At 34.7% G+C, this 25,504-nt stretch overlaps 1 protein-coding gene across 3 annotated transcripts in view; it reads left to right on the forward strand.

Moving 5' to 3' along the window:
* Positions 1 to 25,205, forward strand: part of LOC126748317 (uncharacterized) — a 78,969-nt gene extending 53,764 nt beyond the window's left edge. For all 3 annotated transcript variants that reach the window (XM_050457460.1, XM_050457462.1, XM_050457461.1), the window contains 5 exons: positions 3,991 to 4,168; positions 10,796 to 11,328; positions 15,771 to 15,951; positions 16,003 to 16,163; positions 23,995 to 25,205. In XM_050457460.1, coding sequence (XP_050313417.1) covers positions 3,991 to 4,168; positions 10,796 to 11,328; positions 15,771 to 15,951; positions 16,003 to 16,163; positions 23,995 to 24,179 — 1,238 coding nt within the window. In that variant the 3' untranslated portion in view covers positions 24,180 to 25,205. The remainder of the gene's footprint in view (positions 1 to 3,990; positions 4,169 to 10,795; positions 11,329 to 15,770; positions 15,952 to 16,002; positions 16,164 to 23,994) is intronic.
* The last annotated feature ends 299 nt before the right edge of the window (positions 25,206 to 25,504 follow it).

Here is a 25,504-nt window from a genome sequence, read left to right on the forward strand (position 1 = left end):
AATTAAGTTGAAAAAAGAACAACAATGATTCACTCATTCCCCGATCGCCCACTTATGTGAGCGTCCGATAGGAGCATCCATGTACTATTTGGGATTTAATTAATTAGTTTAAGACATAATATATCCCTTTAGAGGGATTCTCGTTTTTGGGTCCTTATGTTATTTGCTGTTGAAAAGTTATTTGTTGTTGTAAAGGTTGAATTTTTATTAGTCTTATGCCGAATGTAGAAATCAAAACTTAAATTTGAAAATGCTAATAAAATAAATAGTATTTTATTCAGATCATTCAAGGAGCATTTAATTAAATAAATTGTTTAATCAATTTAACTAATTAATTGCTCGGAAATATTTATCTTTACAATATCCGAGTCGATCATAAAACTCCATTCTAACATTCAGGTGTGTAGGAGTCCAACGGTAAATTTAAAGTAAAGACCATTTATAATCGATTGACTCGAAATTAAATCGCCTAGTTCCTTCCTGCACTCTCGCAGTTCTTAAATAGAAACCAATACAGGGAATACATTCTTGATTTTTAGAATGTACCTTTATTTATTCCTATATTTCTCTTGTTATTGGCAAAAGTGTCAACTAAATAAGCGTGCAGTGTGAATGAACGTTGCACCCAACACAACTCGGAATCCATCGGATGGCCAATTCGTGCCAGTCGTCTCTCACCAATTGGCCTTTTAGGTATTTTAGTAGAGGACGAAGTAGCCAACGCTTTGCCTCCGAATAGGGCGGATGAAAGACGACAACCATGGATATATAAAAAGAATATGAGTATTAGAACCCTGAATGTACTAAGCTGGAGACTAGGAGCAGCGTAAACAATAATAGAACAGCTAGAGGAAATCGATATGGATATCACAGGAGATCGGGTGGACGAACTGAGGACACCAAAGGGTCGGAAAATCTGAACTCCAACTGAAGAAAAAGATGACATAAGTAAGCAGGTCTTTTATGACATATTTTAGAACAGAACTTTAAACAGAAACATGACATGATAATAATGTTGGGAGACTTAAACACTAAAGTAGGAAAAGAGAAGGCCTTTAGACCTGTATATGGCAAACCAAGCCTATATGAGTACTACAGCGATAACAGAATCTGACTTGTGGACATGGACATCCAATAACTTACTGATCTAATAAACAATGTTTGAACACAAGAACATTCATAAACAATTTTGAATATCTAACGATGGAGTACCAAAGAACCAAATAGACCATGTCCTAATTAATGCTACTAAAGATACGGCAACAATATAAACAACGTATAAAGCCTCAGAGGTGTGGGTGCAGTGACCATTTTTTGGTTAGACCTAAAGTACGAGTAGAAGTATCTAAGAAAAAAACTGTATTGTTGTGACGAATTCATAATGAGTTACTTATTTTATTGGGTAAAAAATAAGTCTTCTTGTTGTTTTTATCGTTTTTTAATTTTAATATTCATAACAAAGTTAGGTAGGATATTGAAAAGAAGAAACGAGCTCAGAGATTATTAGATTAAACCTCAGCTCCTAGGTATATAAAAAGTCTATTATACCTCAAGTAAATTATTGTATTTAAAACTTATTGAAAAGTATATCGAACGGTATCATTATAGATTTGAGTTCGTATTTCTTTTAAATACGTGAATAAGTCTATTTTCTTCTTCTTTTCAATTTTTTGAGCGTGTGAAATAGTAATATCTAAATTGATTTTTGCTATAAGTGACGTAATACCAATAAAATAAGTAACTCATTAGAAGTATCTAGCCAAAAGTATAACAAAACAATCAAGCCCCCTACATGGAATATTGCAACATTCAAAGATGGACAGCAAGAAACGAGAATACCAGAGGAGTCTAACAATACACCTTGAGTCAACATTTAGACAGGAGGATGTTGAGCCAACATGGGCGCACATTAAGAGATGAGTAATTACAAGAGCCCAAACTATAATGGGAAAGAAAAGGGCAAATAGAAGGAACTCTTAGATCGACAAGGAGTGTAAAGTGAAGATAAGGGCAAGAAACATGGCCTGACTGGAGATGCTGCAAAACCTAAACGAACGCAATAGGAACAAATAAAAACAAACAAGAACAACAGCCCGGAGAACGATCAGAGTATAGGAAGGAGCAAATGATTAAACAATGTTAGAAGACCTGGAAGCAAGTCGACCAAATAACCACAATAGGAAATTTTTCAAGAAGCGTTAAAGGAGGTTTCAGATCGAGAACTGACATGTTTTTTAAAAAAGATAACGGAAGGTATCTTTGGTAGAAAATAATAGCGAGGTGATGGAAGTGTGAAGAGGTTACTTCGACCAATTACTAAGTGTACAGCAGGACCAAGAGAAAGATAAGGTCACCCCAGATACACTGGTCGAAGAGCCAAATCTTGCTTCTCTCAGACAGTTCTACTATTTTTTACTTCAGATTTGTAAGGAAGAGAAAATACCAAGTAGTTGGAAAAAGAGTGACATCGTGCCCAAAAGGGCGACAAATTACAATGCTTCCAACGATCAGGGAATATCATTAATAAATACTGGATATAAGGTTTGGTCTGTAGTACTACTCAAAAGACTAACTTCCTATGTCGATCATCAGCTAAATGACTATCATGTGGGTTTAGAAAAAAGCGATCAACCGTAGGTCAGATCTTCACAATCCATCAATTAATGGAGAAGGGCTGGGAATACCATAAAGTCCTACATCAACTTTTTATCGATTTTAAACAAGCGTATGAGAACGTCCTGAGGGTGGAGCTATGGAATGCTGTGGTAGAACTAGGAATCACCAATAAATTTGTCAGGTTAACAAGGATCAGCATGAAGAGCTCCGTATGTGCAGTACGGATCGGAGGAAAGCTTTTAGCCTTTTTTAATACAAATAATGGCTTAAAACAGAGAGACGCCATCTCTCCACGACTTTTGATTATAGTTTTAAAGAAGGTAGTGAAGGAAGCAAAAAAACGGAGACTCTTTTATTCAAAAATCGGAGCCCCCGTGTTATATTGGCCTTTGCCGATGACATAGACATCGTCAAAACTAGACTCTAAACATTAAAGAAGAATTTCTAAAGATTAAATCTTCAGCGGAAAATATAGGCCTAAAAATAAATAAGAGTAAAACCAAATACATGATCATATGAAGAACTGAGCGTCGATCCCCACGCTTTGATAAGACAAAATGTGACGAGGGACCAATACAAGTTCGAAGGAGTCTATGAATTTAAATATCTGGGACCACATGTCTGACGTGATAGACCAAGGAAATTAACATCAGAATACAGTGGCAATCGCTGCTGTTTGGCATTGCAGAAAATAATCAAATCCAAAAATATATCTTAAGTGACTAAAATAAGAATATACCAGTTCATTTTAATGGAGTTCTACTATGACTTAGGCGTGTGAAGTCTGAAACATGACGAAAAAGAACGAGAACAGATTGAGAATTGCAGAGAGAAAAATATTACGGTGTATATACTACGTGGTACACTACACGGGATGAAACTACACAACAGTACCGTAGTAGAAAAAGCAGGAAAATAGAACTATATGACCAACCAGACATTGTAAAAATAATTAAAGCCGAACGACTGAGATGGGCCGGTCATGTAAAAAGACAGAAAGTGCAAGAGTTGTTAAATTGCTATGGAAGCATGGCCCGACCGGTAGAAGATCTTTAAGAAGACCTCGACGATGTTGAAGGGACAACATAGTATCAGATCTTACAACTCTGAATATCGCAGAAGCTGAAGAGCTGATGATGGACAGAATCCAGAGGAGGAAAATTGTTGTGTCAGCCAAGACCCACCCTAGGTTGTAAGTGCTACAGAGAGAAAGAGAGAGAGAGAGAGAGAGAGAGAACAGTTCCTTTTTAACACGTTGATTTGCGCACCCAAGACTTCGTTGGACCGACGTATAAGTGTGAAAACTTAGTGCATATCATTATAGCATATTACTGAAACCAATCTATTTTTTTACGGTTAACTTTTTACTTTTAGGTTCCTATGTAGAAATAAATAACAAAATCCATAATGCTGGGCATTGTATGTATATACTTCCAGAGATACAAAGAAAACGCTCCTCTAGGAGGCGTATGCTGAGAAAGGGAAAAGAGCAAAGTGAGAAAAGAAGAAAATCTTCGAATAAGAAGCAGAAGCATGTGCTTGAAAGATCAAGGTAAATTTTAGTAAACGGATTTATTTTAAGAGGATTTTTGAAATAATGTTAACTTTAAGTAATATTCAACGTTGGCAACGTTGTATTTGTAACGTAGGCAACATTGTATTTGTAGCACCTTTTGTAGCAGATTGCCAGGCAGTATTTAATAATAAGTAATAATACCGATATAGCCTAATAATTAGTTTTGAGATTGCATTTTACTGTCACATTTAGCCAAATAATAAATTTGGTGCCTAATGATATTTCGAATACTGTCTCTGCACCTTAACTTAAATTTGTAAAGAAAATGCCAGTACATACAAAAACTCATTATAGGTGTCTAAAGAATTTTTAATGTTATTCTCTATTATTATAATAATCTCCTGTTTTACATAGACATCACGCTTGTTCAGTGTACTTTTATGCAAATTAAAGGAGTAATATTAAAATTACTTAAATCATATACTTACTATGTGAGTTTCTCACATAAGCACATCATCGAAATATTTTTTGTACGCTTCAAAATCACACAAAATTGAATAAAATTTATATATTTACTGCTAATTTGTTCATATCATCAAAATATATATCTAAGTTAGTAGCAAAATTTACGGAAACAGCTGGATAAACTGAAAATCAATCGCTCCAAATGGACGGTGAGGTGAGTAGGAACTGAAACAGTAGAAGTAAATCTTAAAATCGGGTTGCAAATAATCACGCCTGGGGTGCGTTCACAATGGATGTCTGGCGTTCTCTGGACGCACTCGGCAGCCTGGGTAAAGCGTTTATGGTAATATTTAAACTCGTTCACATTTGAGGGTAAATTTCGTCGGAGGAAAGCGGACAGAGCAACTTTTTAACCCGGTCTTCTACATAGTTAAAAGTTGCCCGACTGGCCCGCGCAGACGTAAATATAGGTTTTATTTGAATATTTAGAAATGTCATAACCCCAGCAGTTTGTAGTTGCAGTGTGATATTTGGCGAGGTCGACAGTTGCGATCGAGATTGTTCTGGTTATTCTCTTTAATGGCCTCTTTTAATAGCAAACAAGCCAGGTGCTCTCAGTGTGAGAAGAGTCTCAGAGGTGATTCCCAATCTATTTCATGCCGTACATGTTTTTCATGGTTCTAACTACTCCTGAATTTAATAAACAAACTACCATGTGGAACAAGTTCATATATATTGGGTATATAAATATGTAATAATTTTTATTTCGGGTTTTAATAGAATCCAAAATGTCATCAGACTCTTCAAGTTCGTATTAAAATTATCGATTTGATTCGAATGTATCGAGTGATGATAAACTAGTAGATATCCTGTTCCAAGGCCACAGGAGACCAAAAAACGAAGGCTACCTTAAACTGTACTGTACCACTGTACAATAGCCAAGAATTTGTTGAGCATTTTCGAGTTAGCAGACAAATGGCTCAAGATATTGTCCATAGATTTGAAGAAAGTGAGTTTTTTAAGTCATAATCTGCTGGAAATGGCAAGCTATTAGCCTATGAACAAACATAAACTTTTTTGTGGTTTGCTGGTCATGAAGCTTCTTCATTTAGAGATGTTGGAGATAGATTTGACATCATAATTTTTTTGACAGCTGTCTTTTTTACGTTCTTAAAAGGATGATACATTTCCTAAGTAGAATGTCACCAAATGGCCATCTGATCTTGAAAAGACAACTATTGAACAACATTTTAGAGAAAATGGATTCCCAGGGGCCATTGATGATACTCATATAAAGATTAATAAGCCTAAGAATGATCCAGACTCATATTGAAATAGAAAGAATTTTTACTCCATCCAGGTCAGTTAAATAAGAAATACCTATTTATAGTTTTTACTGAGTTTTACCACTTAAACCTTCAGCATTCTTTGATTAATATAATTTTGGAATATTAAGTCTGAAGATTCTATTTTTTCACCTAAACAACAATTTTGTTCACTCACCCTTCTAAAATTATTTTCAGATGCAAGTGGTTTTTGATCATGATTTATTGATCTTGATGATTTATTGATTTGATGTGATTAAGGGATATTTTTGTTGGATATTGAGGTTTTTAAAAATTCTCCTCTATGTGCGGAATTGGTAGAGAGGTGTCAAGATTTTTATTTACTGGGACACAGTGGCTATCTCTGTTTAAGGAATCTTTTAACTCCATAGAGAGAAACTTTAATTTAAAGCTATCAACAAATCGATATGTTATTGAGCCTTGTTTGATCTTGCTGAAGCAAAAATGGCGACAACTGTGCCATATCAAATTAAGCAAAATTGATAATATAGTGCGCTTTATTCGGGCCTGCTGTGTACTACACAATTTATCTCTAATGGGAAAAAATTTAATTTCTGAAGCTGAAATAAATGTATAACTACCTTTACCCCCCAACGATGCCGGACAAGATGACAATAATCAAGATATTAATGATAATAGAGATGTTGCTGACCACAGAAATTTTGTGGCTAGTTTTAAGGTAGCCTTGGCATTTAAAGAATGTGGGTGGTGAATCAGCAAACTTGGCATAGGTACCCCATGAAAAATGTTTGTGTCATCTTTATTATATAATGAAGATATTATAACTTCCTGGATGTGGGTTTATAAAAGACAATGCTTTTTCGAATTAGTATATATCATTACACGAGCTATACGTGCAAGATCTACTTGACTGCCAGATGCCATTCATAAATGTCGAGTTTATCTGCAAACGCCTCGTCGCAATATATCGGGACTCCTTTTTATAGAGAAGTGCAAATCTGTGGAATTAACCGGGAGTTCACAACTTTTCCGAACATTAAAACTTGCAGAACTTCAAGAAAAATATCCACAGACACCTTCTTAGCACTGGCACTACTCATGACACACGAGTGTCATAGGGTTTGCCCTTTAGTGCCAGTGTATTCCGTAAAAAAAATAGTTATAAATTATCTTCTTTCTTTATTTAGATGCGAGATGCTGGCCTAATCCAATGATATCATAATTTTTCTGCGTATTACCAGTCTAGCAGACTGCGCCGCCCTTCCAGCCTATGTTAACGCAATTTGTCACTGATATATAATAAATAGCCTTGACTTTAACGTTTCAAAGTGCAAAGTTGTTTTTTATTGCCCGCTAAAAAGCCAAGTCTCTTTAATTACTGGATTAATGGTAATGAGTTAAATAGGCTTGTTGAAGTGAAAGACCTGAGTATGGTATTTGATAATAAATTCTCTTTTGTTCCACATATTGATCAGATGGTGGAAAGTACATCTAGTTCATTGGGTTTCATATTTCAATTATTCATTATCAGAAATTGTAAAATTTTTTTTAGTTGTACTAGGTTTATGTACGAGCTAAGTTGGACATTACCATTTTATTATATGGTCTCCTTTCTTTTTTTACCAAGCCTGCTTTCAGACCACTTTCCACCCAAGGTGGTTTGTTGATCCCATTCACGCTGGTAACCAGGCCGGATGGTGCCAGATCACGAACTTAATAAATATACCTGGACTGTTAATGCATATGGCCACAATACCCAAAAATGACCACTGCCTGGGGGCCGCCATTTTTATGGTGGTTGTGTCCTTTTGATGTTGGTCACTCTGAACATTTTTTGTGTTGCCAGCAAAAAATATATTGAATAACGGTAATGAAGTTGACGACGCTGACGTTTGACGTGTGTATATAGCGGATTGCCTAGTTTTTGGCGATTTGTAAACGACGCTTGGGTATATCGTCTGGAACAGGCGATGTATCTTCCTCCTTATTTAATAAGTGAATATTTCAAGGTATTTGGTTCACTGTTTCTCAAAACCGAATTATTGTGAATTGTCTGTCTGTGTTGTTTATGATCTGACGTACTACCCTTCCTAATCCACCACTGTAACTTAAAGTATTCAACGGCATAACTCACCTGATTGGATGTTTTTGGAATGACTCAGGCAATCGGCACATTCTTTAATATATTTCGCAGGGCGAGATAACAAAAAGAGAATAGATATATTCGTTCGACTCGAAGTAATAAGACTTGCATAAATTAAGAATTATTATTTATTCAAAAGTTATTGTTTGGAATATTTGTAAATATAATTGTTACTGGGAGATTGTGGCTTTATTCTTACATCGCTTAAACGCTCAGACTACATCAGAAGTGGTGGAAAAGAATCGGAGGTGTTGAGAAAAGGCTAATTTAGGGTGTTTCGTGCAAAATTGAAAAATGAGACGTAATAGTAAAAAGGATAGGCGACATCGGTCGCCCTCATCGACATCAACATCAAGTGAAGAGTGCAAGAGCCATAGGAAAATTGGTACACAAAAAAAAAGAAAGTCAAGAAGCAGATCAACTGTAAGTTACACACCTCCTCCTATTAAGTCGTATCCCGCTAAGACCATTACCGTTTCTAACGTTATACCAGATTTTGACCCATTTATTCAATATAATAAAAATTTATAGCATTGGTCTGATACGGCCACTACATTTTAAGCTTTAAGCAAATTAAAAGGGACTAGCAAAATATGGTATGATAGTTTCATTGAAAGTGAATTGGGGTGGTCTCAGTTTTCATGGGAAAAATGCAAAAATGTTTTATTACTAATTTTTAAATCGATTCGATAGAAAAGGCATTAAGCTGTTCACAACAGCTGTTGGACTTCCTCGAGGTAATGGTCAAGTAGAACCCATGAACAAGACCATACTGGAGGCTCTGGCTACATCAACTGCTAGTACAACGAAAGACGACTGTGACAGCAAAATACTACAAATTCAACAAGGAATAAATAGCACGAAACACCGCATAACATAACACTGACCCGCAGAGCTACTACTCGGTTATCCACTTAGAACTGACATTTACAATGTATTGGACGAAGAGATTATAGAGGTCACAAAGATCCGGAAGCAAGCGGCCAAAAATCTCGAAGAAAACAGAGTCAGGCAAAACTTATCGTTTAATGAACGTCGAACACCACCAAAATCTTATTCAGTGGGAGATGTCGTACTCACAAAAGTAACAAGCTTTCCGGCAAATAATGAAAGTAAAAAGTTACTTCCCAAATATAGAGGCCGTTTGAAAGTCATCGAGGGTTTACCTCGACGACTTTGCAACGACCGCTATCGACGGCAATCGAGTAAAGGAGGATATTCACTCAGAACGATCCAGTAGACCTTACACTGCTGTATTTAGATTAGAGCAAATTAAGCCTTTTACTCTTCAGGAAAAATAATGTCTCAGGTAGGCAAAGATACTACTACTCTCTCTCCAAACAGTGACACTTGAAGATCGTTAACGGTAAAATAGTAGCCCTCTTAGGCAAGGCACTCGCTCTCTTTGACAAAATAGTCGCCCTCTTTGGCAAAATAGTAGCCCTCCCAGGCAAAATAGTAGCTCTTTATCTTTCAAAGACGAAAGAAGATGTGTTTTTGAATTGTGAATTGTCTGTCTGTGTTGTTTATGATATGACGTACTACCCTTCCTAATCCACCACTGTAACTTAAAGTATTCAACGGCATAGCTCACCTGATTGGATGTTTTTGGAATGAATCAGGCAATCGGCACATTCTTTAATATATTTTGCAGGGCGAGATAAAAAAACTCGAAGTGATAAGACTTGCATAAATTAAGAATTATTATTTATTCAAAAGTTATTGTTTGGAATATTTGTAAATATAAATGTTACTGGGAGATTATGGCTTTATTCTTACATCGCTTAAACGCTCAGACTACAGATAGAATAGGATTTATAAGATTGAAGTTTAAGTTTAGATTCATGATTATCAGAATAATAAAACAACTATTTTAAAGTGCATGCATCTTTTCCAAGTTGATTGAAACTTTGTCTCATTTTAGGTGAGGTTTACTTTCTTTCATGAATTGTAACGAAATTCTTAAAGAAGTACAAGAAAAATCACAGATCTAACGCAACTATCTTAAATTCTTACCTATATGTAACTTTCTATGTTGTATTTTTGTAAACATAACCTCTCAAAAACTTTAATTGTTTTGTTTCCCTACAATTGGCACAACTGAAATTTATCAGAGTGACCAACATCGAAAGGACACAATCCCTCAAAATGGCGGCTCCCTAGTAGTGGTCATTTACTTTTCATTGAATTGGCAGTCTAGGTATATTTATTAAGTTCGTGTGCCATATGCATCGTGAGAGAAGCAGAATACGACTCGACACTAAGAACCCCTAACCTCACTTTACAGTGAGGCGTGGGTGATCAACCTAAATTATACAAATAGAGCTAAAGAGCCAAAAATCGAAGCAGCACCTCCACTGCAGTACAGACTACAGCGAGGGGTACTGTACATGGACGTATTGGCCTAGCTGCACAGTCTAAAGGTCCACCGTCTCAGGTGGATGCAAGAAGGAAGGAAACAAAAGTCCTTATCTTATTTTAAATTCAATGAAATCGTACTTTTGCATAATATACATTTCCCTATTTCGGCGTTTAAAATATTATATAACATTTGACTTGAACATTTTTTATGCGTTAAGAGAGTGAAGAAAATAAGTTATTTTATTTTTTTTTGAATTTTCTTCAGTAGTAGAAAAAAGTATGTTTGTCTCTTTTTTTTCACGGCACTTGACAAAATTCCCATTCCCACTTCAGATCACCCAGATCATTTTAAATCATATGATATCAAAGCTCTATCTTATTTTTCAGGTACTCTCATTCATATCAGGATGGATCAAAAAGTGCAGGGGCTACTCCCCTCGTAATTCGACGTTCAAGTCTTAAAACAAGCCATCAAAATGAACAAGAAGAGTTTTACAAGCAACGTTCTAACTCAGTATGTCTTCAAAAAAATATAACGACAGTTCTTATAGATAAACGCGATAGAGAAGCTGATATGAAATACAAGGAACTAATAGGTCAAGCCAAACAAATCATACGAACAATGAATATTAACGGCCTATCACCGAGACGACTTCCAGGTCTTGCCAACAAGAGGGTAGAACTACTTCGAGTTACCGAATGTGCCAAATCAGAACTGGGCTCTATAAATAAACAAAATGAATCGATCTCGATTCCACCAAATTCTAATGCACCTCCGTCCAATATTACTTTTAGAAATACTCGATTTAGTCCTAGAAAGAATCACATCACAAACTTTATTATTAATAATTCTCCTGTATTACTTAAAAAAGAGCTTCATACTCAGTCGTCGCCTATGAGCCGTCGAAAAGTTTTTCCAGGTAATTCGTTTATTTTTAACTCCAAGCTCAACGTAAGTATAATAAATTTACAAAGAATAAACATTGTACTGCTTGCTTATACACCTCATAAATTAATAGTTAACTGAAATAAACCAGCAACAAATTTTTTAAATAATGATTTTTTTAACGTATTTTTTATAAACGTAACGTACATATTGTATGTAGTAAATATTGTTAACAATAATAAATATTGTGTCTAAATGATCAATTGATTGGATCTCTACGGATCCAATCAATTGGTCATTTAGATTTGCGGATGAATATACAGGGTGTCTCAAAATTGACGCACGTGCTTTTGGAATTATATACAGGGGGCTATTACAAGTTGAAAAGTGAGAGTGCAAAAAAAATTCGATTCTTCTTCGTTATAGAAATGTGAAAAATGCTTTTTATTTTAAAATTACCCCCCTTTTCGTTTAGCATAAATATTACGTTGCTATAGCGATGTAAACACATCGAAGAAGTCTAGGGATATTTTTATAAATTGACCTTTTGACTTTTTTTTTTAATTGTTCTGGATAAATAATAGCCAAATTATAGTAATTAAGACTCTTTTACTATACTAAAAAAATAACCAAAATTACAAAAATAAAGAACTGCCTATAACTAAAATTTAAAAAAAAGTCTACAATTTCTTTAAAAATTGATTGTTTTGTATAATGAAAAAAAAATGTTTTTTAAATTAGATAGAACAAAAAATAACGCAAATTAGTACAAAGTATGACCTTCACGCTGATTTATGACGGCTCGATATCTATTGTTCATAGACAAAATAACGTTGTCGATGTTTTGTTGGGGTAAGTTTGCCCATTCCGCTATCAGTCGCTCCCGGAAACGAAAGGCAGTGTAAATGTCACCCATCTGTGGAGTCATTCTTCGTTGGAGCATATCCCATACATGGATTAAGGTCAGGAGATTGTGCTGGCCATGGCAATACATCAATCCCCTCGTTCTCCAACCAGTCTCTCACTACGCGTGCGACATGTGGACGCGCATTATCATGCATTAGGTGGAAGTTTTGGCCAACAGCGCCAGCAAACGGACGAACGACAGGTTGAAGAATGGTATCGATGTACTGCTGAGCTGTAAGGAAGCGATCTGGAAAAACGAGGTCGGGTCTACCGCCCATCATTATTCCAGCCCATACCATAATTGTACCCCCTCTGTATGTATACACTTCCTGGGTATGTCTTAACCGTTCTGCATTTCCAGATTGTCTCCATACCCTCACTTGACGTGAATCTGGATGAAATCCAAATCTGGATTCGTCGGTGAATAAAACTGTAGCCCAATCATGTTCATTCAAGTTTTGATATTCTTGGCACCATTCTAATCTCGCAGCGCGATTGCCTCTGGAAAGAGGTGGACATCTAAGTGGCCTTCGATTGTGGAGGTTGGCTTCATGGAGACGATTTCTTATAGTATCACGGCCTACGGTAATATTGTGTGCTCTCTGCAAGTTGATAACCAATTCAGGAGCTGTAATGTTAGGTTGCCTTCTAGCAGTTAAAACTAAAAATCTATCTTGAGCAGCTGTCGTAGCGCGGTCACGTCCTGGATGTTGTTCAGCTGGATTTCCAGTTTCACGAAAACGCCGCCACAATCGACTTATAACGCTCTGAGAGACTTCTCGACGCTCAGCTACATCAATTTGCCGCATGCCTCCTTGAAGAAGTCCTACAGCTCTATTCATCTCGTCCAAAGCTAAATGACGTCGTTCCATGATAAAACACATTTTTTATTCACTCTGCAAAGCAGTAACTCTGTACCATGAACGAAATCGAGACTACCAGAATATTTATTGCAATATAAAAACCATGGTTTTTTCTGTTTTGTGAAAAAATTCCTAAAATATTTGTTATCAGTGTTAAGATTCTGTTTGTCTCACAGAAATCTACAGGATGAGCCTATCTTCAAATTTGATTTAAATTGATCACCAAAAAAATGTTTTTTATATAATTTTATTATTTTATAAAAATATCCTTAGACTTTTCCGATGTGTGTATTTATCATTCTGTCATTTTGAAAAGAATAATTTATTTAATTTTTGTGTGTTTGAAATGACACGGTACTACAGTAATCGAGAATATGTAGATATGTTAAAAGAAATACATGCACATATGTGATGACAATGCCACTGCTGCGGCTCAGACCTATGCGAAACGGCTTCCAAATCGTCGGCACCCTGCTAGAAAAACCATAAGATGAGTAGAACTGGAAACAGGCGATTTAAATCCCCGAAAAAATCAGGCCTACTAATACTTAAGCGTCGCTCAAGAGGAACACATTCTTGACTTTGTGGAGGCGGAACCAAGTCCAAATTTTGAGATGGTAGAATCCCAACTTAATTTCCAAAAAGATACAGTTTACAGATTATTAAGGAGAAATGGTCTCTATCTATTTAGACCTTAAAAAGTTCAAGTTTTGCATGAAGGGAATAGGTGAGCTTTGCGTAAATTTTTTTTGCATAACCTATATAATAACCCACACTTTATTGAAAATATTATATGAGCTGATGAATCTACTTGTACTGAGATTGGTTTCATAAATAGTCATAACCTACATAAATTGAGAAATGAAAACTCTCACTTTACACGCAGTAGGATCTTATTAGCGACGATGGTAGATAAACATTTGGGCTAAGTTAATTAAATAATAATGTGATTGGACCATGTCTTCTGCCGAACCGACTAACATCAGCTTTAAATGTTCAATTCCTAAATGAAAATTTACTACTGCCATTGATCTATGAAATTAGTTTAGAAAACAGTTAGAATAAATTGTTCGTTCCGACGATGACGGTGCACCTGGTTTATGGCTTACATATGAGAAGATTCCTGAACGAAATATTTTTTGGGGATAGGGAAATTGAGATCTTTTCAAATCATTTATTTAATTAAAAAGTAATATTTTTATTATCGGATGGATTGTAAGAGGTGGGTCTATATCATGGGCACCTAGATTCCCGGATCCCAATCCCTTGGATTTCCTATCTCAAGGAAAAAGTTGATAATAGCTCGATAACGAAGAAGAATCGAAAAATTTTCCCTCCTTTTCAATTTGTAATAGTCCCCTATACACAGGGTGCGGCAGAGGACTAGGATGTTTTTGAAATAATCATAAAATCAGTTTTTGCTTTAGGGAAAATTTATTGGTATGATAATACTCGGATGGATTTTTAGTTGTGGAAAACATTATCAGGCATATGGTGACAGTTTCCATCGATACATTTTTGAAGGCGTTCGCGGAAACTAGCTTCGACTTTTTGCAACAAATCTCAATTAATTTCACTGATTTCCTGGCGGATTGCATCTTTCAATTAATCTAATGTAAGAGGATTATTTTTATAGATGCGGAACTTGAGGTAGCCCCATAAAAATAAATCACACATGGTCATGTCTGGGGATTGAGGAGGCCATAAAATCATACCGAATCTTGAAATTAAATTGTTGGCAAACAAAGGACGAAAAACAGCCATGAATGCCCTGGCGGTGTGTGCCGTGGCTCCATCTTGCTGAAACCACAAACGGTCACGGTCAATACGTCTTCTTTCTAAACTCCGGGATAAAGAAGGTTTTTACCATATTAACGTAAGGTTCAGACATTACTGAACCGGTAACCTCATTTTCATAAAAAAAAAATAGGAACCTATCAAGCCGAATTTGAATTCAATTAAAATGCTTTGAGTCAAGGCACCGAATGTAATCTGACGCACACCCCTCCCTTCTCTAATGGCCAATCACTACCTGTCTTAAAAACGCTCGCTCTTTGTGCCGCACCCTGTATAATTCCAAAAGCACAGGCGTCAATTTTAAGACACCCTTGTATAATAGAAAACATTCTTGATTTTGTTTTCAAAACTCAGTAATCGATATTTTGCCATCATTCAGTTCTTTATAGAGGAAATGGGTGGAAACTATAGCCATTCCCAGACGAAGTTCAATGGCAAATCTTATATAGTATTGATACCCTTTGACAGTTTGCTTCATTATAGCTTGATATATGATTAGATAAATTGATGCAGCTCTTTATAGCCTTCCAAGACAATTTATTTTGCATGCTTTGACGATCACATTCGAATTTTTTCTGGCAATTTCCTTTCAATTTTCCCTTTATAATATTTTTAGCAACACTCAGTTATGCCCAATCAGGATTTCCACTAAGTCTTTCATACTCTGCCGGGTCCTTCTGTCCTTCTTCAATTCTTCCTTTTTTTCCCAGGCCCAATTATTAAGTGCCTGGGAGATTTTTTTTTTGCCAAGGTTCGGAGCTTACCATCCAGCGAAGGAGTAAATATTATCAAGACGTAAATTAATTGGTAGAAGTTCATCGGCAAATTTACGGAGTAATTTAAACTTTAGTAACTGTAAAACTGAGTAATTATTTTTTTTCAATTTTTTAAATACTATACTTAACTTTAGAAAATCATTCACCACTACCAACACGGAGGTTGGGAGACGATCTAGCCGTACCTCCTTCTTATCTTGGGAAACAAAATTCAAAGGAACATTTTGATGGAGTTGGGTCACCTTTTAACTCTAGGCGAAGTCACAAACCTAGAGGTATTTTACAGCCAGCTTCCACTGGATTATTCACCCATAGGTACGAACAAAATATTATAGAAGGCGGTAGCTGCTAATAATTTGTTTACAGGCATAGGAGAGAAACGGAGCTTCCAGTCGATAGCAGCAGTTCTGACGAAGAGGGATTTCATAAATTCAAAAAAAGTCTCTCAAAAAGCTGTCCCCAAAGTGAGCCAATGAAAAGAAAAGTTTATTTTGTAAACAATTCAGTAAACGCGCAAAAAAATCATGGTAAGTTCTTTAGATATCCTATTATTTGATCCCAGGCAACCAAATAAAGTCTCAAAACCGTGACAAAAACGACATCATAATGACTACAAAAAGCACGTGACGTAAATGGGACGTCTATTACTGACCATTTAAAGACGTTGTTACTGACGACATTTTAGTGACGCTTCTACTGACCTATTCTTTAAATGTTTAATTGCGTTTCTAAAGAGCCTAAATTTTTTTATACAGAGCTCTCAAATTTGGTAAAATAAGTATATCCGCTGGCTCATTATTTATACTTCGTCAATTACATTTATAATAAAATGTAATAGTGTTTTTCCTGTAAATATAAAACTGTAATCTGAAATATGAAATTTTATTTATATCTATTTGATTATGATATGGTTTAATTTTCACTCATAGGTGACTATTCTCTACAGGACGACCAGGAGAATTTAATTAAATATAATAAATTTTGAGGTTAGGTAGTTTTTTTACTTTAAATTAAAAAACTGAAAATCAAAATGCAAAAAAACCTATCTTAACACTTTTTATTCTTTTTTTTAAGTATTCATACATCCAATTCTTGATAATAAAATGGTTATTTCAATAGCAGTTAAATAACTAACACTTTCGTGACTAGAGGTTTTGCTATTAAAGATGACATGTTAAAAAAGTAGGAAATCATAAAAACGTTATTCTATAATAAAAATTAAATACAATACTCGTTCCAACTATTATTTATAAAAAAGGTACTAAAATCAATACAAAGCATAAATATTAAATATAATAAAACGTATAAACCAATATTAATTGGGCTCTACATTATAAAGAAACTAGAAAGGCCAAACCGGCAACTTTCAATTGTCAAACGGAAATGCTGTAAGAGTATGGTGGTATAATATATAATAATATTATAGTAGATTAAAAAACATCACAATATAGGAAAGTTATCTGTTGAATTATATAAATCAATATTATTAGATTATTTATGCCTACTTACCTGTATAAGTGTAGAATATATATATAGTGTGTTCTACTGCAATAAACATCACAAAACACCAATTTGCATCAAAACGCAAAAGTGCACCAACGACGCCGCCCCCATCATGAACGCCATCCACAAACGGAAGAGCACGTGACGATAACTAAAGCCGATTTTCAGCGTTGAATTGGTAAGAACCGCGGTTACGCTTTTAATAAATAATAATAAATCAGTTTATTTACAATAATGAAAAAAAATATTACAAAATGATTAATTTCAATTTACCAGTAAATAAACACAGAAGTAGTAGTATACTACTTGTACGTGATAACTTATTATACATACCTATACATAATAATAACAATAATAAACCGTAGATAAAAATAAAGAATAATAATAATTTGTTCCCGGACTTAGGTCGTAGGCTACAGGTAAATTTTTTAGTTTAGTTATCCTATGTATTATTTATTAAATTATTAAATCTTTGTCTGCCCATCTGATGTTAATTTTATTTTTTTTTATTTTACAAAGTTGTTATAGAACAAAGTTGAAGATTTGTGAAATGTAATGCTTACTGTATCGCTGACCAATAGTTTTTCTGCTTCGGGGTACTAATGCATTCTGATTCTGAGCTCGAGTTGTATAGGAATGAACTACATTTTCAACAGAGATGTTTCCTTTATGTAAGTTCATTAGCAATTTCTGCACATGTAATTGTCGCAAATCAAATATGCCAGTATTAGCAAAAAGTTGATTGGAAGAAAACAGTTTTTTTTTATCATATATAATTTATATTATCCGCTTTTGGACAATTTCAAGAGAACGCATATGACAGTTTCTTATTCAGACTTATTATAATAGACTTCTTATTTTATTTGTCACTTCAGATGCGTGTATATCCATACCATTTTAAGTGTCTGTCTATTGTTACGCCCAAATATTTCATTACTTCTGCTTCTGGTACTAAAATGTCTGTCCCATTTTTCGCAAATTGCTTGTAAAGATGTAAATGTTAAGTATTTTATTTTATTTGTGTTGTATTTTGCAGCAGGTAAAAAATGTACTCTTTAAAAGTTTCGTTTATTTGCTGACTAATAATATATACTAATCAACAAATTTTTCAGAATAAAAAAAAGATTCCTGACAAAAAAGTAAATGAAGAAAAAAGCAACTTGGCAACGTAGAATACCTGAATGTTTACAATGCACATATCCGACGGTGCCACCTTGTGTTGTTTTTCTAGATATTTTTTCATATCTGTGAAGCTACCGCCCGATCGATATCCAGCAACCAAAATCTAGAACGTAGCATAAGTCGTTTGCCAGAAACTTATTTATAGTCCACGTCCACTGTTATCAAATCGTCCAGATTTTAATAATTAATAACTAAATCGATTTATAGTGGTTATAAACCTCTACAAACAAAAGTTTTTTGTGAAAATTACTAAAAAAGTCGAATGTTAAAGAAATGAAAAAGGCTCCCAAAGGATTTGATTTAATCTTTTTTCTGTAATAAATATCTAAGCGCATTTGAGATGGTTGCAAACTTCTACAAACAAAGTTTTTTTGGTAAAAAATTATTGAATTGTTAGATGTTAAAAAATATAAAGGGCTATGTAACTCCTAACGGCTATAAGGAAAAGTTTTATCCATATCCTTTGGCAGTTATAGCCGTTTATAACGTCTAACTTAATAATTTTTAATAAAAAAACTTTCGTTTATAGAGCTTTGCAGCCATCTCAAATCCGTTTATTTATTATATATTACACAAGAAAGTTTAATTCAAATCTTTTGGAAGTTAACCTTTTAATTAATTTTTACAAAAAAAACCTTAGTTTGTCGCGGTTTATAGTTATATCCACTATAAACCGATTTAGTTTGGTGCAGGTTGGCTGCAGGGTCCAGCTCGTCGTCTGGATACCTGGCCATGCAGGCAATGAGGAAGCGGACTCTCTTGCCAGACTGGGATCCGCGAATGTGCCGATGGGGCCGGAACCCATAGTTGGTATCGCCAAATGCGTTGCGGTCGCGTCAATAAAGGGTCTGCTGGACAAGTGGACCCACCGAAGATGGACTGAGTCCCTGGTATGAGACAGGCCAAAGCGCACATAGGTGGGCCCTCTGGCTGTCTCGCCAAAAATCTACTACGCCTAAAAAGACGCGAAATTCGGCTAGTGACAAGTCTTTTAACCGGTCACAAGAAGCCATCTCCATACTATCGGTATTGCGGACAACCCGGAATGCCGATGGTGCTGTGAGGAGGATGAAACCGTTGACCATGTAGTCGGGGAGTGCCCAGCACTCACGCGCGCCAGGTTCAAATACTTGGGTAACACTTTCAGTGTACCGAGTGACTTTAAGTCCTTCAGACCAGAGAGCCTTATCGGTTTCTCTAAGGCCGTTGGGCTCTGGTAACCCTCGGTGGGGCATGACGGGTCCATTGGGAGACCTATATGCATAACTGCCTTGGCAGCCCACTGCTTCGACAATTCAACCGATTTATAATAATAATAATAATATCCTTTATTTGCCAACAAAATCGTATACAGGACGACAAAGCAACGTCATACAAAGGAGGATCTAGCTCCCATAGGGTACATTAATTTTTCTTATCTAGAATTCATAGAGGCAATATACTTATATAAACAAAATAACAAAATTTAAAATACATATTCTAAATAACACAAGTTAAAATTATTATCCAAAAGTAAAATTATAAAAACATTTAATCTGCAACCAGTGGTAACAGCTTTTTTAAATTGGACTGTAGATTCAATGCTTCTAATATCAGCAGGTAGCATTCTATAAGCCCTGATGGCCATATAATGAGAACCTCTTTCATAGTAAGCTGAATTATGCAATGGAATGCGGAGATCGCTTTTATGTCGTGTAATCATAGTCACATCCTCAGCGTACATTGCCCTATTCTCAACAAACAAATGATTGTGTCTCTTCACAAATAACACCAAGGAAGAAAAGTATAAGGAGGGAAGGGTGAGTATTTTTAGTTTGCAGAAGTAAGGTCTACAGGAAGTTCTGTAGGTCATGCCCAATAAACAACGAATGATACGCTTTTGCATTCTAAATATATCTAGAGCTCCTCTTGCAGATCCCCAGAAACAGATACCATATTGTAAGATCGACTGTACCTGTCCGAAATAAAATAGGCGAAGAGATACCTCAGACACTACATCCCTTAATCTTCTAATCAATCCGCACAAGCTAGCTAATCTGGAATAAAGGTTTTTAATATGTTTCTCCCAATTTAAATTGGGGTCAATGTGTATTCCTAAGAATTTAATACTATTGCTTACAGGGATTGACTGCCCACCAGACCACACAAGTAGAAATTCTGAGACAATATTGGCCTTCGAAAAATTAATCAACCCCGTTTTACCAGAGTTCAAAGACAACTTACTGTCCAGACACCAGGTCCTCATGCACTCCACTGCGGAGAGTTATCCAATGTTAATATCTGGACAAAAAATTATTAAAACTCCTTTGGAATTCCAGGAGATACAGGCATTAATAATAATGAATAATAAATGGTAATGGGCGCCGATTATAAATATGTTGCTGGCAAAAGACATATGCTGTGTTCTCAATCTGGTCTATGTATACCGACGATACTACCTTCATTTTTGCACACATTCATTTTGCGGCATATCGGGTTCGAATAAGCAATAAATTTGCTAGATTATAATAATATACTTAATTACACATTTTTATTAATATTTTGGTATCCAATACTTAGTAGATACTTTACCAATATGCCATCTTTTATATTATAACCTAGAACGATGACACCATTGACAACTAACTCTCCTGTGAAAGGAACGACTTGAATTTTCTTTTTTCCAATATATGTTACCCACTTCAGACTTCTTTATCATTTTTCAGCAAAAAGGGAGTTTTTAGTCTTAATGTTAATTAAAAAAACTTACTGAAACCACTCAAAACATCCATTTAATATTAATACTGTACGAAAGGTGCACCATCCAAAAGTTAACAACGAGCGCAGTTGCCAAATATCTTTATTGCGAGAATATTTCTGGGCAATATCTACAGCGTTGCCGCTATGTGTGGAAATTTGGCGATTCAAAGAAACCAAATTAAAAATATTAATTATTATTAGTGCTTAGTGTAAATATAGGACAAAATAGTTTTGGTTATTAAACGAGTTTCACTCTTTCTTTTGCTTTTTAATAAAGAATGCAACTCAGTTTCTGCTAATTATAATGATTTATTATATCACTTTATTTTCTTCAGTTAAAATTGAGTAATCACTGGCAACATGGAATACTAAGCATATTTATTAACAAAATATAGTTTTTGCGGTCAATCCAAAGCAGCCAATGTTTATTCTAGTGTATTCAATGTTCTAAGGTCATCATCTAACATCGTCCGTCGATGTCGATCATCAAGGCGCATTGTTGCCAACACTTTATTATCATGAATTTCAAACCTTTTTAAATTATTTATTCTGTCCATAAATCTAATTTGTCCAGAGCTTAATAATATTTTTACTATTTTACTACACCATCCTAAATCTACTGAATCTAGCTAGAAAATATCTAATTTGGCAAAACAGAACGTCATGCCGGTAAAAGGCAGGTCAATTCTATACTTAGAAATGTAAATATGGCTTCAACTGATTTGTTAATGAGTGAATCATTTGATAACAGTAAAACTCATTTGATATCACTGATTTACTACCTTCTTTTATACGTCAAAATTGACATTCTAGAAACATTAATGTAAGTCCTCTTTTTTATTGTCATTCAAATGACGTTATTTTATCGTCACAAAAAGGGCATTTTTCTGACTACGTCATTAAATAACTATACTAATACGTCATTCATCATTCTGCGGTTGCCTGGGATATAACATTTTAATATACACCTTCGGCAATTTTCTTTCTTGGGTGCCGAAAATACGCATGCATTAACTGGCAACCGAAAAATCATAGACAAAGCCTCAAGTTAAACAAAAGACCCACAATGCTTTGCTGATTTGTTTATCCTCACTTAGCCGCTGAGTAATGTGAGTCTTTGTAGGGTTAGTGTTTATCTGATTGCTGCTTTGACATGCTTTTACCATGTTTTAGTTCCTTACGTTAATCATACATACAACGTATGTACAGGGTGTCCCATTTTGGGTACTTTTGCGGGGTATCTCCGTTATTTTTAACGTTAGCGTGAATAACAATAACAAAGATAAAACTTACACAAATCACTAACAAAGAATTAGATTCATTGCAGATACATTGGATGCAATCAAAATATACCTATTGAGACAAAAGCATATTATTAAAAAAAATACACTACAACAGTATATCTCCAATTTTTACAACATAAGCTTGTTTTGTGGAATAAAGCAACAAAACATACAAAACAAAAAACTCAACTGTATTTAACAAAAAGAAAAAAAAAATAAAGGTAATGTTCAAAATGATGACCAGTCTCTCGAATGCAAAATTGGCACATTTTTGTGATTCTTTCAATGGCATTAAATAGAACCATTGGTCTCCTTCGCAGATTTTGAAAGGCTAAATTAATTGCCTCTCGAAGTTCGGCAATTCCATCATAACGTGTTTTATACACTTCATTTTGTAGATATTCCCATAAAAAAATCCAAAATTGAAAGATCTGGAGATCGTGGGGGCCATCTTACAGGTCCGTTGGTACCTATCCATCTTTGCGGAAAATTATTCTCAAGAAATTCCCTTACTAGCCTTGAATTATGACTAGGAGCACCATATTGTTGTAAGTAAACTGCATTATATTGTGCTACAGAAATATTTTCTAGCAGTTCAGGAATAACTTCCTCAAGGATTTCTAGGTATCTACGTGCTGTAAAACCTCCTTCAAAAATCCGATAAACTATTTTTCTGCCCAAAATAAAACCTCACCCCAAGACACCCCAACTCCAAAACGACCCTGTTGTGCCCTTTCGAACAATAAATGCTGATTTTCTGTTTTCCAATTCCTGGCAATCCCCTATTGTGATGATTAAAAATGCGCACTTCACGAAAAAAAACATTCATCTGACCAAATAACAAGTCTGCCGAACAAATCATTAGCTTCGATTTGTTGTAGATACCACCGGCAAAACAGTGCTCGGCACTCAGCATCTCCAGGATGCAACTGTTGCAAAATTTATACGGATGATACTTGTATTTTTTTAGGATGCGTTGAGCATTAGTTTTTGACACACCAATATCTTTCTCAATTTTTCTGCATGAGGACAAAGGTGTTGCTTCAATATACAGATATAATCGATAGAAAAAAGAAGACAAATTTATTAGTACATATATATACAGAGTGTTCCATTAAAAAAAACATAAGTTTGGCTTATAACTCAAAAACAGTAAATATTAAAAAAAGAAAATCTACGCCACTGCATTCTACGGAAAAAATCTATACAACTTTTTTTTACAGTTTCGATAAGTTAAAGAATAACCGAAATGCAAGGGTCCCAAAATGTCGAATTTTTAAAAATGGCCTATATCTTAAAAACTAAGAGGGCTTTGGAATTTTTGTTAATGGCATCGTTATTTTCACGAAAAAGTAGCACACTGTCGCGAAAACCGCATCACGCTAACGTTAAAAATAACGGAGATACCCCGCAAAAGTACCCAAAATGGGACACCCTGTACATTCTCACCAGTCCTCTCGGCCATTGCTATGTTCAATCTAAACTCTAGTTTAGTAGAGGGGAAAGTGGATTTAATGCTATCGTTTCTCTTTTTATCTTGTCACTTAGATTTGTTGTTATATTGATTTCGGCACTCAAGAGCCCTCCCGCTTGCCGAGGGGGTATATATAAACTTAAAAATAATGTAACTGATCTTAATTAATCCCTACAGGTAAAACAGTGGGATTCAATTTAAACGAAGAAGTAGGCTATAAAAATACGTCAGATAGTTCTGAAAATTTGAGACATCAAGTTCTGTTAAATACTATACAAAGCTTGAAAAGAAATTTGGAGAATCATTCTGCTTCTTTACAGCAAGTTTATAACAGTAGTCAAAGTATTTATAATAAACACTAAATAATTGTATAGAAATGGAAGGTCATGATAAGATTTAAAATCTTTATGACGTTTCAACCTTAGATATATAGCTTGGCAAGAAGCAAGAAACGGAACAGTAAATAATGTAATCTTAAAAATCTGGTTTATCTTGGTATTAAGCTAATAAAGAAATTGCTAGTTATTAAGATCTACAAATCTTAAAAATAATAATGGTTTTCATATGAAAAGAAAAAGATATTTTTAAAATTTTTGAAAATATTTATATTCAAAACACCTATAGGTTTCTATGCAAAATTTTCAAGATTATCTGGGAATAATAAAGTAAGCGCAGCCCAATTCTTGAAATGTTTAATCAGCTTCCTAGGATATAAGTAAAACCAGAACTATTAACATTCATTAATAATACTACAATTAATAATTTTAATCAGTTTCTTTCTTCATTTGGACAAGATGGTTCAGGTAGAGTATCTGATAAGCACATAACAGTTGATTAACAGTTTTCATAGTCGAGAGTCAAATAAATCTTTCTTATAAAATACACACTGCATAAAATATAGTATATTTAAAAAAATGCATATATGTGGTGAGATAAATAATAATATAGTTCATGCCAAATAAAATTTGATAAACTTCACGTGTAACATATTTTTGTTGTCGATCATATACATTTACGGCGCGAAAAACTGACCATATAAATTAAAATTTCTCATCCCTGATGTGTTGGAAACGAATGTTGTATTGCTCTGTGTTTACCAAGTTTGATTTTTTTATTTGTAGTCTGTCATTTAAGTAAAATCCCGATTTTTTTAAGCATTTTTAACGTAAATATGTGTTTAAAGTAGATTATCTATTCACCCATGATAATGTAGTTTTTACCTGCAGAATACTTTGATTAAAAAGTAATAACAAAACAAAATTTAGGACCAACCTCGTGATAAGTGAAGGCTTACCGCTGAATGGTAGTAGTTTAAGGCAAATCAGCTTATACCGGGTGGTGCGTCGCCGAGCGGAACATAGGAAATCCCATGTAAATTTTAAGGGGGTCAATTATTGTCTTCCCTGTACATTTTACAGAAAAAATCTAAAATAACTTTTTGAAGAGACCAAACTGGCAAACCCTCGTGCAAAGTTTCAACAAATTTTAATAAGCGAATCTTGAATTATTTAATTAAATGTAATTGCAAAATTACCAAATTTTCGGTTCAGGTAAAACCAGACACCAGCCCCCAGCAAACAATTTATTATAAAGCTTTGTCAAATCTGACATACAGCCGAATACAAGAAATGTTTTTTTTTTCGTTTTATCAATCTTACAACCATACATTCAAAGTAAGACACGTTAC

Source organism: Anthonomus grandis, chromosome 22 (genome assembly GCF_022605725.1).
Source record: "Anthonomus grandis grandis chromosome 22, icAntGran1.3, whole genome shotgun sequence".
NCBI lineage: Eukaryota > Metazoa > Arthropoda > Insecta > Coleoptera > Curculionidae > Anthonomus > Anthonomus grandis.